General features: G+C 42.5%; 1 protein-coding gene across 1 annotated transcript in view; it reads left to right on the forward strand.

Annotated features, from left to right (window-relative positions):
- The window catches only part of LOC149305621 (oxidation resistance protein 1-like), a 37,202-nt gene that overhangs the window by 11,973 nt on the left and 12,207 nt on the right, over positions 1-13,022 (forward strand). The window contains exons 2-9 of the mRNA XM_089477602.1: positions 526-608; positions 2,434-2,541; positions 3,215-3,328; positions 4,524-4,676; positions 6,913-7,097; positions 7,723-8,465; positions 9,809-9,980; positions 11,246-11,408. Coding sequence (XP_089333728.1) covers positions 526-608; positions 2,434-2,541; positions 3,215-3,328; positions 4,524-4,676; positions 6,913-7,097; positions 7,723-8,465; positions 9,809-9,980; positions 11,246-11,408 — 1,721 coding nt within the window. The remainder of the gene's footprint in view (positions 1-525; positions 609-2,433; positions 2,542-3,214; positions 3,329-4,523; positions 4,677-6,912; positions 7,098-7,722; positions 8,466-9,808; positions 9,981-11,245; positions 11,409-13,022) is intronic.

A 13,022-nucleotide genomic window follows, 5' to 3' on the forward strand; every position in this document is an offset into this window, starting at 1 on the left:
ATGATTTACTGTTAATGCTTGGTATGCCGTGTAAGTGCCGGAGCCCCTGCGTGTTGTTTTTGTTCCGCGTCGTTCTACCTGGTAGACGTGTTGTAGTGCGGGCGCCGTCTGTGAGGGAAGGACAGACTTTGCTCGCACGCAGGTAACTCCTTTCTGTTTATCTGCCTGGAATGATCCTCCTCATTAAATATCATTTAGCTTAAAGCATATTTAATAGCATTGCCCTGAGACTGTGTTTCTATAAAGACAATTTTTTATTTTGCTAACCGGCATCAAATGCGATCGTTCTGAATGATTTGGTGGTGATGGGAAGCCCGGCCGCTGCTGCTGTATCCCAGTTGTCATAGTAGTTTTTATACCGGCAAAAAAAAAAAAAAGCCTTAAACACTCGCAGTTGGGCTGAATCTCCGGTTACAGAGAGAGACGGAGCTGGAGCTCCGGGGGAATAGATGTCTCCCCGCTGCCTGTGACATTTGTGAAGGAGGAACATGAATGTAACGCGTACCTTCTCTCCATACCCTTCAGATACCGGACAGAAGAAGAGCCTGGAGAAGAAAGATGTGCGGAGAATGTCCTTTCAGAAGCCCAGAGGCAGCATGGAGTACACGGTGAGCTTTGTTCCCAACACTTTGTGTCTGTGTTCTGCGTCTGATTCCGTCCTCGTAGCGTCCCCTGCCCGGCGTGCGATCCCGCTCTCGTATTCTTTGTTTCTTTCACCTGGAAAGCTTACTATCGGGTTTTATTACAAAACTACATCGACCAAAATTGCATGTTTTACATACTTATTAAGCATGTGCTTAGATGCCACCTTGACCTTGAGATATAACCCATGCGGTGCTCCTCTTGGTCGCTGATGCGAGGCTTAGACATTACAGCCCTCTTCTCCCAGCGCTATGTGAAAATGGAGCCTTTGTTACTGGTATGTTCTTCAAATGACCCTCAAACCTTGCTGCAGTCGGCTGCTTGTTCTGGTTACCAAGGGAAACGGGATGCGATTCTGTATGTCTTGTGAAAGATGCTGTTTTTGATGCAATGTGATTGAGATTGATTCTGACACGCTCGCTCTGTAACTCCTGCCGGGAATCACAAACGTTCCCTTTCTGTTGACCCTTGATTTTATTTCTGTCCTCTCGCTGGGAATATGTCTCGCTGCGTTTCTCCTCCTCTCATAACTTTCTTTCCGTCGGTATGTTTGTTTCCTTCGGATGGCTTTGCTGTCCCGTACATCATACGGTGAAATGGGTTGTGCTTTCAGTGCCTTCTATTTGCCAAGATCCCCATCAATACGTTCAGATGCACCTCGTGCGCAAATCGGGTTCTAAACATAAACAGAGTATTATGTGACGTTATTTAACGGCCATTCAATGCGCACGGCGGGCCGACGGAAAATGGATTATTAAACACTTGTTTTAAACAAATATGAACGGTTTAAGGTTCTAGGATTAATGTTTTGCGTTATTGTTTCCTGGTGCCCTGAGAACACGGACGTTGATATTTTTAGCTCCTATTAGCCAAGATACGGGGATGATAGTCTTGCGTTTGGTATTTTTAGGATCGTAGCCCTAGAACGCTGCCTATATTCAGGGTCTGCTCGCATGAACACAGGTGGCTCCTCCATAAGCACAGATGGAACCGGCAAAATGATTAACGCTGATTGATCCACGCGGCTCGTGTGAGAGGATTCCGAGAGCCAAAAGTTTTCGGGGGGCCAGCGGGATCGCGATCCGCCTAAACTTTTACCCAATACCTAGCATGCTTTCACAGTGTAGCAGTTCTATATATCTATTATATAATAATTAAATATATATATATATATATATATATATATATATATATATATATCAAATATAATGTAGTTCCCGTGCCTACTATTCCAGTGCCGTTAAGAAAAATGACATTGTGGATTTTAAACTGTATTGATAAGTTATATTAGCAAAGCCAGAACAGTACTGTATTATTCAATCTTAATATAACTTATTCCCTCATATGGTCTTTTTTGCATTTTTAGATATGTTGTAATATATAATAATGTTTTTAACTTTACTGAGAGGGTGGTAGATAAGTGGAAGAGCTCCCCATTCGAAGTGGTAGAGGCTAATACAGTGGGGGTATTTAGACATGCACTGTATAAACATACAGCTATCCTGAATCTAAGACCAGACCAAGGACTGATGAAGGTTTAAATCTCTACAGCAGTACCCATGGCCAGACTAGATGGTCAGAATGAGTCTGTAAGGTATGCAAAATAATAACAGGACAGTACCTGTCCACAGGGTGTGTGTGTATATAGATATATATTCATGAATATTCATTGTGAAGGGAATTCTGTAACTGTGTTTATTTGGCTAATATGTCCCCCCCCCCCCCTACATTAAACATACAGTATATTCTGATTATTTCTCCATATTGAATTATCTGTTTTGATTGTTTCAGGTGGAGTCGAGAGATTCATTAAACAGCATCGCCCTGAAGTTTGACACAACTCCCAATGAGCTGGTGCAGCTAAATAAACTCTTCTCAAGAGCTGTCGTTCCTGGTCAGGTATAGACTTTTTAAAGGATGTTTTCAAGACCAGTCGGCCTGGGGCCTCGTACATCCCAAGGGATCCCTGAGATACTCTCTTAATACTGATTACTTGCATCTTCATCTAGTTGGGTAGACAGACCTTTACGACAGTCCCCATTATTTGGAGGTTCTAAAGGAAGAAGGTTCTCTTCCTACTCGGTCAGAAATCCTTGTTATCAACCCTCCATATACCAATAAATCTTAAATTGTAAATAGCTTGAGAAAGAGATGCTTATACATGCATAACTTTATCTTGCCTGGGTACTCGGGAATTCTAGTGTCCTTATTTTGGGATAGACTTGTGTGAGAAGTTCACCTTCGATATTATTCAAGGAGCATGAAGAATAGACTGGGGTCCTTCACCTCCTTAGCTAGGCTTGGGTCTACCGCAGGCTGTGCTAGGATTTGGGGTCGTACTGACCACCCCTACCCGAGCCTGCGTTACAGAGAGTCTAAACCTCCTCCAGAAAGCAAAATTGCTTTTTATTTTATTCTTTACAAAACCCTGTTTTTTTGTAACCTTATGTTACAGTCAGGAAAGAATAATTAGGGTGTATTAAGTATAAAAAACAAAAAAAAACCTGATGTACATGCTATGGCCTAATATCCCAAATGACTTTGTTGATTTATTTACTTTATTCTCTTTAAGGTTTTGTATGTACCCGACCCCGACTACATCTCTAGCGTGGAGAGCTCCCCATCTCTTAGTCCCATAAGTCCTTTGTCACCAACCTCTTCAGAAATTGAATTTGAGAAGTGTACAGTAAGTATGATAGTCCAGGATAGACTGTGTACTTTAATGCATAGAATATATAGTTGGCAGCTGCTAACTAAAACATTCTGCCCACTTTTTATGCTGCCGAACCAGATCCTATTTTAATTCTATATTTTTGAAGTAATGTTACTGATAAACTGATAATTATATAATACTCACAACAGATGACACACAATTTCACCCGAGTAACTTTTTTGGTTCTCTAAAGCCCAGATCCCGTATTCATTTTTTTTCCCCCTCTGAAATATTCTTTCTTTTACTTATTCGAATCCTTTCTGAAATTCAAGCGGGAGAAACGGAACCTGTTTGAATATGCAGGTTAATTATTAAATGTAGATACGTAAATACTAAGCATTTTCTTTGTAAAGCTCTGTAGCTACATTTTTTTCCCTAGGATCAATTAAGAAAACTTTTTTTTTTTGTTTTTTTTTTTCTTTGTCCTGCCTTAGAACTTGATCAGCCTTTTGCGTGGATTTAGGGGTTTATATACTTTGTATAATTTTCCTCTAAGACGTACTAATAAAAGCACGCAAGGAACTTTGATCCCACTTAGAAGTAATAATAGAAAAAAGTTTGCTCTTCTTTTAAAGTAACACTTGTTCTGATGAGTGCCAAGTGCGGTGTAATATGCTGTCAACATCTATGTGTAAGAATATGTACATTGGAAACAATATAATATCCCAGTAACCGCGACAATCATAAGCATATAAATAAAATATAATAACAACATAGAGCCGGCATATTTAGCGGACTGTTTTAATGTGAGAGATAAAGGTAAGTATGTATTAATCCTAATACATATACAATACAATACCCTAATTTGATAATGAATGCTTTATAGGTGCAGACTTCTGGTTTTCTATTATTTTTTTTTTACCCCAACACCCCGTGTGCTGCTGTCATCGGATCGGTCGCCAGCGATCCTGTCATTCGGAGTAGGTCACGTAGAAGAATATTATAGGGTCATCGCATATGGATTACGTATAGAGATGCGCTGAAACTCGCCTCCCAGTATGATGCATTTTTCTATGTCTATAATGAGCCTTAACGTATAAATATGCCTGTTTTTTTATAGGAAAAAAAGTTTTCTTTTTGTGCTTTATCAATAAAACACGAATACATACCAGACATGTTTTTGTTGGTTATCTGCTCTAATTCCGTCGATTGATTATTGCTGTTTAAGGACCCTGATCATACTCGCCAAAGAGGGTCCACGTCCTCCCCCGCGCATTCTGCGGTCCGTCCATCCCGAGTCGTGTCGTCCACATCTGAAGAAGAAGAGGCATTTACCGAGAAGTTTCTTAAAATCAACTGCAAGTACATAACAGATGGGAAGGTAATTCATGACCGTGTGATACTTTGCTGTCCAGGTTCCCGGAGGACTGGTATATACTGTTCAGTTTCATATTCCTTATGCGCGACTAGAGGAAGAATAGCATTTTTATATCACTTGATAGAAATACTTTAATATAGCATACGAGTTGTATATGTTAGTGCAGGGCTCGACAAATCCCAGGCGCCAGGTCGCCATGGCGACAGAGAATTTTGTCCTGGCGCCTAGGTTTTGTCAGCCTCTTACATCCAGAAAAAATTGTGGATGTAAGAGGCTGAGTCAACACGCGGGGGGCGCTGCTGCTGCAGGAGTCTGGGCAGACGGCACAGCCACTCAGAGCCCGCCCCCGAGCCTGAGACCCCTCCCACGGAGTGATCCTGTAGGCTGAAAACGCGGTTGCAGGAAAACCAGCAATCGTGTTATCAGCTGCCACAGGCAGCTTCAGGGAAGGGGGTTGTGTGTTGATTGGGTCCCCACACAAGTGTGGGCACCTGACCCAACACCCCCCTGCTGCCTGATCGCTCCATGAGAGCCACAGTGCAGCGTTAACCCCTTCAATGCCGTGGCATTTAGGGGTTAATTCCCGTTTTGTACGGGGCTCTGCTGCTGGTGGTCTGGGCAGACCAGCAACAGCAAAAACGAGCCCCCACAAGCCCTGTGATGACTCCCTTAGGCATGGAAGCCTACAGCAGTCATCAGAGACTCCCCCCTGCAATGGCTGGTCTATAGACCAGCTATTGCGTCCCAGCTGCCAGAGGCAGCTTCAGGGACAGGGGAGAGGGTTCTTCGGTCTCCCCATGAGTGTGGAGAGCAGCCCCAACACCCCCCTGCTGCCTGATCGCTCCATGAGAGCGACAGTGCAGCGTTAACCCCTTCAATGTCACAATTGTGCATGACGCTGGGGTTAACATTTGGGGACTAAATATCAGTCAATGCTGTGCTCCAATGGAACATCAGCATCGAAAGATTTAAAAAAAAATAAAATTTAATAAAAAAAAACAAAACCAGCACTGACCTGAAAGTCCAGGGTGCTTCCAGGTCGAACGCTGTGAGTTTAGTAAGTGGGCTGATGATGATCAGATCACTCCTAACCAACTGTTATTTTAAAAAATTCCTGGCTCCTAACTTTTTTACCTGGCGCCTAGATTCACAACAAATTTGTCAAGCCCTGTGTTAGTGGCCCTTGTGGGGGGCATTTGGCGCAATTGATAAGTAGCGATGCCCCCGCCTGTGAGGTGTTTGATGTGATTTAAGGTGTGAACCTGTTGCTTCAGACGTTGTAATTGTAGCGAGTGTTTCCGATCTCTGTACAGGCCTTACCTGCCGTGTGCACTCAACACAGATTTCGGCACTTTGATAAAAAACAGTTTAAAACAAATGGATGTGCGGCGGCTGCAGGGGGATCCGAATGGTGTTCGGATCGTGTTTAAGTTTAAATTTGTAATTTTTCATGCATAAACCTTAAGGCCGATACCTGTTATGTTTGCAAGAGCTACAAATAAACAGACTTCAATCACAGAGACGCAATTATCTGCATGCCAAAAAAAGTAAGCAACGCAATCACGGGCCTGCCAGGTAAATTAGCGCAATTAACCCTCTTGGGGATATTTTATTACTTTTTATTTTCCTGTCATAATTGACTGGGGCATTTTCAGCATTTTACTCTGTTTTATTTTAAGTGCAATTCATATAAATAGCAAAATTTTACTTTTTCAAGGCATCTTAAGCGGTAACATCATATGATAAAGATATGCTGTTGGTGTGTGTGTGTGTGTGTGTATATATATATATATATATATATATATATATATATATATATGTATGTATGTGTCTGATTGTAAGCTTGAAAGCAGGGCCCTATTTCCTAATGTATTGTTTCTATCGGTTCTATTTTTTTCAGATCCTTGAAAAAATAAATATATATTTTCATGAAACGCTGCATAAATTGTTGGCACCATATAAATATAATATATATTAACACATACGTATATACATACTTAAAAAGTAATTATTCCTCGCCTGACTCTGTAGATATGATATATAGATAGATATAGATATATAATATACTTTTGCATAAATGCATTCTCCTAGCTTGCCTTGACTTATAACAAATGTCATATTTAAAAACAATTTGCAGAACTAGAAATGGATAACCTTGTCTGTCAGAATGTGTTTAAGGAGACCAGTTGTCCCATGGAGGCCGCCGGTTTGGTTAATTTGTTTGTTTTTTTTCCTGTAGGGAACAGTCAGCGGGGTTCTGCTGGTCACCCCAAATAATATAATGTTTGACCCTCATAAGACTGATCCATTGGTGCAAGAGAATGGCTGCGAGGAGTATGGCATCATGTGCCCAATGGAAGAGGTGACGTCTGCTGCCATGTACAAAGACATCGTGAACAGCAAACTCAAGGATTCAATCCCTGTGTAAGACCCTTCCCAACATGTATAAACGCGTACGAATAATGTATATTTTATTTGAAAAGGAAAGGGCTGCATGTCCATATGTAATGTTGTTTTTATTACGAGCGATGCCGCAAACCTTTTTTTGTTTTATTTTTTTAGCTTCGGGGCTGGCTATTCAACAGAGGATTTTTTCCTTAGGTTTTTCTTTTGTATAACTTGATTTATTTGCAGAGCAGAGATTTGTTGTCCCTCCAGGAATCCCATTGCGTAACCTCATACGGAATACTCACGCCGATTTCATCCAGCCAAATATGTATTTATCGCTTATACCGCAGTAAACAAAAACGCGTATACCGTCGGTGAGTCCTTCCACCTTTCGACTATGCATCAGTCTCTGTTTAATGATGCAGTTAATCCCCGAAGAAAGAAAGATCAGGTTAAAAAAAAAAAAAAGGTCCGACAGCCAGCACTTAAAATATCCTTATTAATCGGTTATTTTCTGTTAACGCAGCCAAAAATATATCGCTTTTTCTGTCGAGATCCCGATCTGTTCACGCTTGCTTGTGTCACGCAGGGCGTGTTCACGTTGCACACGTTACAAGTTCATGTAATTAAACCTTTCATCTCAAATGTGTTGCCTTAATAGAGATCTGGAACAGCTGTCCTGTATGAGAGAATTGTGCCACTTTAAGAAAGCCTCCCAAGAAAACGAAACGAATCCAAAGATGTGGGATACGGGGAATGACAGCGCCAGCACGGCCCCCCGCAGCACGGAGGAGTCTCTCTCCGAGGACGTGTTTACAGAATCCGAGCTTTCTCCCATCCGAGAAGAACTTCTGTCTTCTGACGAACTCAGACAAGATAAATCGTCGGGGGCCTCGTCGGAGTCCGTGCAGACAATAAACCAAAGCATTTCGGAATGCTGTCCGGCTCACCTTTCAGACTCTTCTGAGGCTTTACATGGCGTCAAAGACGGTCTTGGAGCCTCTGGAAACGATAGTGGGATTGTTTCTAACGCCAATGACCTGGAACAGAGCGAAACTTCTTTAATCCTTGACAAGGTCTCCGATGGGGAGTCTACTGAATCCAGCGCAACGGTGACGCAAAGCAACAAAGATGAGGACGATGTCCGAGCCAGCCGTAAAGAGGAACAGGGTTCTTACGGCATGGAGCGGGACCTCGATCAGGAAAGTGCGAGTGGCCAGGCGCCCGAGGCCAACGCGGATGAGCCTTCTGTGAAATGCACGGGGGATACGGAGATGGAAGAGCTGCGGAAGCTGTGGAAAAACCTCACAATGCAACAAGCCAAGCAGCAAAGGGATGACATGCAGCAGGCCACCCAGAAAGAGACCCAGCATAAGATACCCGCCCCGGAGACTCACTCTGAAGGTAATCGCAAGCCTAACGGAGTCCGGAATATTAATAATCTGACTTGCCGTTTCCGGCTTTAGCGTTTAAAACGTGGCTTACAAAAAAATATTAACGTATACAAGCAAATGTATGGTATTTTTTTAGAAGATGTATGCTTCTTTTGGGTTCATTCGCTAAAAAGGGTATACAGTAGAGTTGCGGTTTCTTCTCGCTGATATCATTGTATGTTTTGAACGGCCAGCCCCGTGGGTTCTGCTCCAAGGTCAGCTTGGATGGTTTTGTATAATGCATATCTAAATCGGCACGTTCTTGAAAGTCGCCTCACGGGTTGAGCTGTGCATTAACCTGCCAGCAGCCAGGGATGGCCCTTCAAAATGCATCGTGAACTCACATTAGTAAGTTAACCCTTTGGCTCCAGTATTTGTGCATTGGAGGCTGTAAGCAGCTTCAATGTCTGAGTGTGTACCATGGTTATATATCCCCAACTAACTATGCGTTTCTTTGGAACGTGTGATGTCACAAAATAATCTGCCTTTCAAAAAAATTGGGTTGGGTAGTACGGCACCCGTATTGCCGTCATGTTTAAGAAGTACTTTGCTAACGAGGTATTGTTGCCACTTAAATCCCTGACCCCAAGTCTTACACCGATTTGCAAGATAGTAGACGTTTCTGTTCTTGCGTATGACTTTTGAAATCCACCGTTGGTATTTGTGTATTCTGCATATCAGACGTGTTCCGTCGCGTGTTTACTTTGCTACTGTGCCAACACGCGGTCAAGAGTATAACCTCGTGGAACCGCAAACATGTCAATGATCCGTGTTCCTCGAGGTTCACGTGCAGGGAAGCAGAGGACGTGTCTTTCAACATCTTACTTCTTCACAAAGCGGTCATAGGAAATGAAGCAACGAGTACGGGCCGACCAGACGGGCCGAACGGCTCTTATCTGCCGTCACATTCTATGTTTCTATGTGAAACGCCCTGACCTGTAAGATGAAGTTGTAAACTTCACTATTATCGGTATAATAATAACAATAGCATCAAAATGTTCAAGGCTCTTGTTTCTAAGGACCAGCCCCAATGGTCTTCTCCTAATATTGCGTGTTTATCAATTAACACGGTGTTAGGCCTCCCGCGGGAGAGGAATTTCTCCTGCATCCCGTCTCTTCATCTAACGCATGTTTATTAGATGTTTAGAAGTTTGACTTTCCTCGTTAGGTTTTGTGCCGTTATCCGAGGTGTTGGGCGCGGACACGATGCGGCCTTTCATGTTTAAGAGCGTTCCATGCCGTGTTTATCAGTGTCGTTCCTAATTTGTATCTGTGATTTTTCTCTCTTTACCGCACCCCCCCCCCCCCCCCCAGGAGTTTATTCAGCTGTTGCCAAAGAAAAGAGAAGACATCGATCCCACCGATATTTATGTTTAAGGGTCGGGAAGCCAATGAGGAAAACCTTTGTGTCCCAAGCAAGCGCGTCCATGCAGCAGTATGCCCAGAGAGACAAGCTGGAGTACTGGTTCGCTGTTCCTCATGAAAGGTACGTCGGAAGCCCCCCGCAAGCATACCTGCGCCAGCGAGGGGGTGTCTTCTAATCCACATGACCCTATAGCCGATTCCACAAGGGCATCAGGCTGGCTAGCGAGGGGATTGTCTCCAGGATAGCTTTATGCCGGTCCCATGGATGTTTAAAATACCTCACTGTATTAGCCTATACCATTTCTGCTGGGAGGCTGTTCCGTTTATTTACCGCCCTCTCAATCCAGTAAAACTTACATTGCTTCTACCTCGGTTTCGCCATCTGATCGCATGCTCTTATGATCTTGATGAACCCCTGATTCTTTGCCCTGAAACTACATTGTAGATTGAATCTCTCTATGGCTTTTCATTATAATTTAATTAAATATGTTCTGTCAACCTTGTAAAATTAGTACTCTGATCCCGATTCTCTAGATGTAGTGAAGCTGCTCCTTTGTGTTTCTATCGTAACCTTGCTCCGTTTCTTCTTGTAACTTAACCCCTTTTCTGCTGCTTTGAAAGTAATTTGTGCGGCAGTGTTGGCTGACGATTAGATTATTACAGGAGTACGAAAGTCGCTTCGCTTTTTCATGCCCAAATTCATCCCTTCCAGGAGGCACACTATATGGACAAAAGTATTGGGACACCTGACCATTACACCAACAGAAACTTCTAAATACATAGACATTAATATGTAGTCGGTCCCCCCTTTGCAGCCATAACAGCTTCCACTCTTCTGGGAACGATCTCCACGAGATTTTTGGGTGTGTCTGTGGGAATTTTGGGCCATTCATCCAGCAGAGCATTAGTGAGGTCAGACACTGATGTGGGATGAGAAGGCCGGCTCGCAATCTCCGTTCCAGTGCATCCCAAAGATGTTCGATGGGGTTGAGGTCAGGGCTCTGTGCGGCCCAAACAAAACTCATCCAACCATGTCTTGGCTAGGTGCTGGATTTTATACACTTAAATAATTAAGAAGTGTGTCCCAATACTTTTGTCCGTATAGTGTTTTTGTCCAGACTTGGGCTATGTACACGGTGGGGTCCCTAATTTTAATAAAGCCCTTGATCTGCTTCTAAAAATAACTGGGCTTTTAGGTGATTATCACTTACATTTTGTTAACTTGACCATAATATCCCTTTAAAATATCGACACTATAAGTATATATTACTGTATTTACTTGATAATAAGTGGGTCACAAAGTCTTTATATGGTTACAGTGATACAACCGTGAAATAAAATGCCAATAGAATTGATTTCATGCGGTCTTCGCTTTTTATGTTTCAGGACAGATCACCTGTATTCCTTTTTCATTCAGTGGAGTCCGGATATTTATGCCGAAGAAATTGGGGAATCGTCGAGAGAGCCGGGGTTTGTAGTAGTCAAGAAGAACGAGGAGGAGGAAGGTTTGGAGTGTTCTGCCAACGACTCGGCCACAAGATTATGGGAGGTAGTTAATGCACACGTTTGGTTGCTTTATTGTGAACGTGGTGGCCCAGGACCAGGTAATTTAATATCCTCGAAATACAACATACACCTTCACAGCGTGACCTGTGGGCATAATCTGTCTATCCTCTAAAATGAGAATGTTAGGGATTCATAAAAATTTCATGGACTTTTCCCCGTGAATTAAGTTGGCTTTTTTGTGGCTAGCTGTACATCCTGGGAGTATCCGTCACATGTGTCTCATGTCTACATACGTGTAATAATGGGTTACAATAATCTATTTCCCGTGTAATGTTTTGTTTATCGTTCTGCGTACTTTTTCTTCTATAAAGGTAAAAGCAGGTGAGCGTGTCCGTGTGTCTTATGTGTGATTTATCTCCATGGCATTTGGTATGAGATGCCTGGAGCTGATTTGCATGTGCATAGATACACACGTGTGCGGGCATTCTTGCACACGCTGAAACCTATTCTGCTTCTTGCAATCCATAAATATAATAAAGCTAAATGTAATAATATTCTATAATCATATTGTATGCAGCTCTGGAGACTCACCAGCTATAGCTTGAGTGAGTGTTGGGGAGGCTAACGAAGGGCCGGACTGGTGAGGTTTAGGCGCCCTGGCACTTTAAGGCTAGTGGCCACCTGATGCGGCAAAACAGGCATTTGCTCGGTGTGCCCGCCTGGGCCTTGTCTAACGAATGCACCCCCATCAATGCCGCCAACACCGGGCAAGGAGATAAAATATAGAATGCGTTTTAATAAGCAAAGAAAAAACTTTACTTTTAAAACAGATTTAGGTACAATTGTGGCAGAAAAGCGTAGATAAAAAAAAAGGAAATGTAACACTTTTATAACCAAATAGTGAGTTAGAGAAAAAAATATCTAGTGCTTTATTCTTTATTTCTTTATTCATGTAACATGTACTCCCCTTAGATATAGATAGATAGATACAGATATATATATATTCATTAACCACAAGGGATGTTTGGTTGTCATGTGACGTTTTTGTCTTAGTGGAACAGGCCCTTTATTTTTGGTTAAAATGTTGTTGTTTTTTTACATTTTAATATTTAAACTTAACATAATGTTTCGAGATATTGAATACTGGCGCCCCCTCCCCTTCTCCCTCTATGGTAGATTAACCCCTTGCTGTAACCCCACGCTGCAATATTTTCCTTGATTCATAGCCTATGGATAAAGTAATATATTCTGCTGTATTTGTAGGCTGTGATTTATAGATAAACCCGTGTAACCGAGTAATTTGATTTAACCGGTGGGGTGGTTTGATTTCTGTCCTAATGCATCCGAACAATGAGTTCCTTTCAGCTTGCTGTGAGTATACTTTCCATGCGCGTGGATGTGTGTGGGGTATTTGTGTTTAAGTAAATATCTCCTTAGCGCTGCTTAACTTATTAACCCCTTTATTTGCTTTATGATTTGCAAACGTTGCAATAGACTTTTTATCCACAAGTGACCCTCTCTACATGTTATATAGAAACACAGAAACTGGAACTATTCTGCCCTAGACTGATCCCTCCCAGTACTAGCCTCTACCACCTCTGCTGGGAGGCCGGTCCAGTTATCTGCCTTGCATTGCCTCTAAGCCTGTGACCCTCCT

Source organism: Sceloporus occidentalis, unplaced genomic scaffold (assembly GCF_023333645.1).
Source record: "Sceloporus occidentalis isolate IW3139 unplaced genomic scaffold, rSceOcc1.0.p SCAF_11, whole genome shotgun sequence".
Classification (NCBI taxonomy): Eukaryota; Metazoa; Chordata; class Lepidosauria; order Squamata; family Phrynosomatidae; genus Sceloporus; species Sceloporus occidentalis.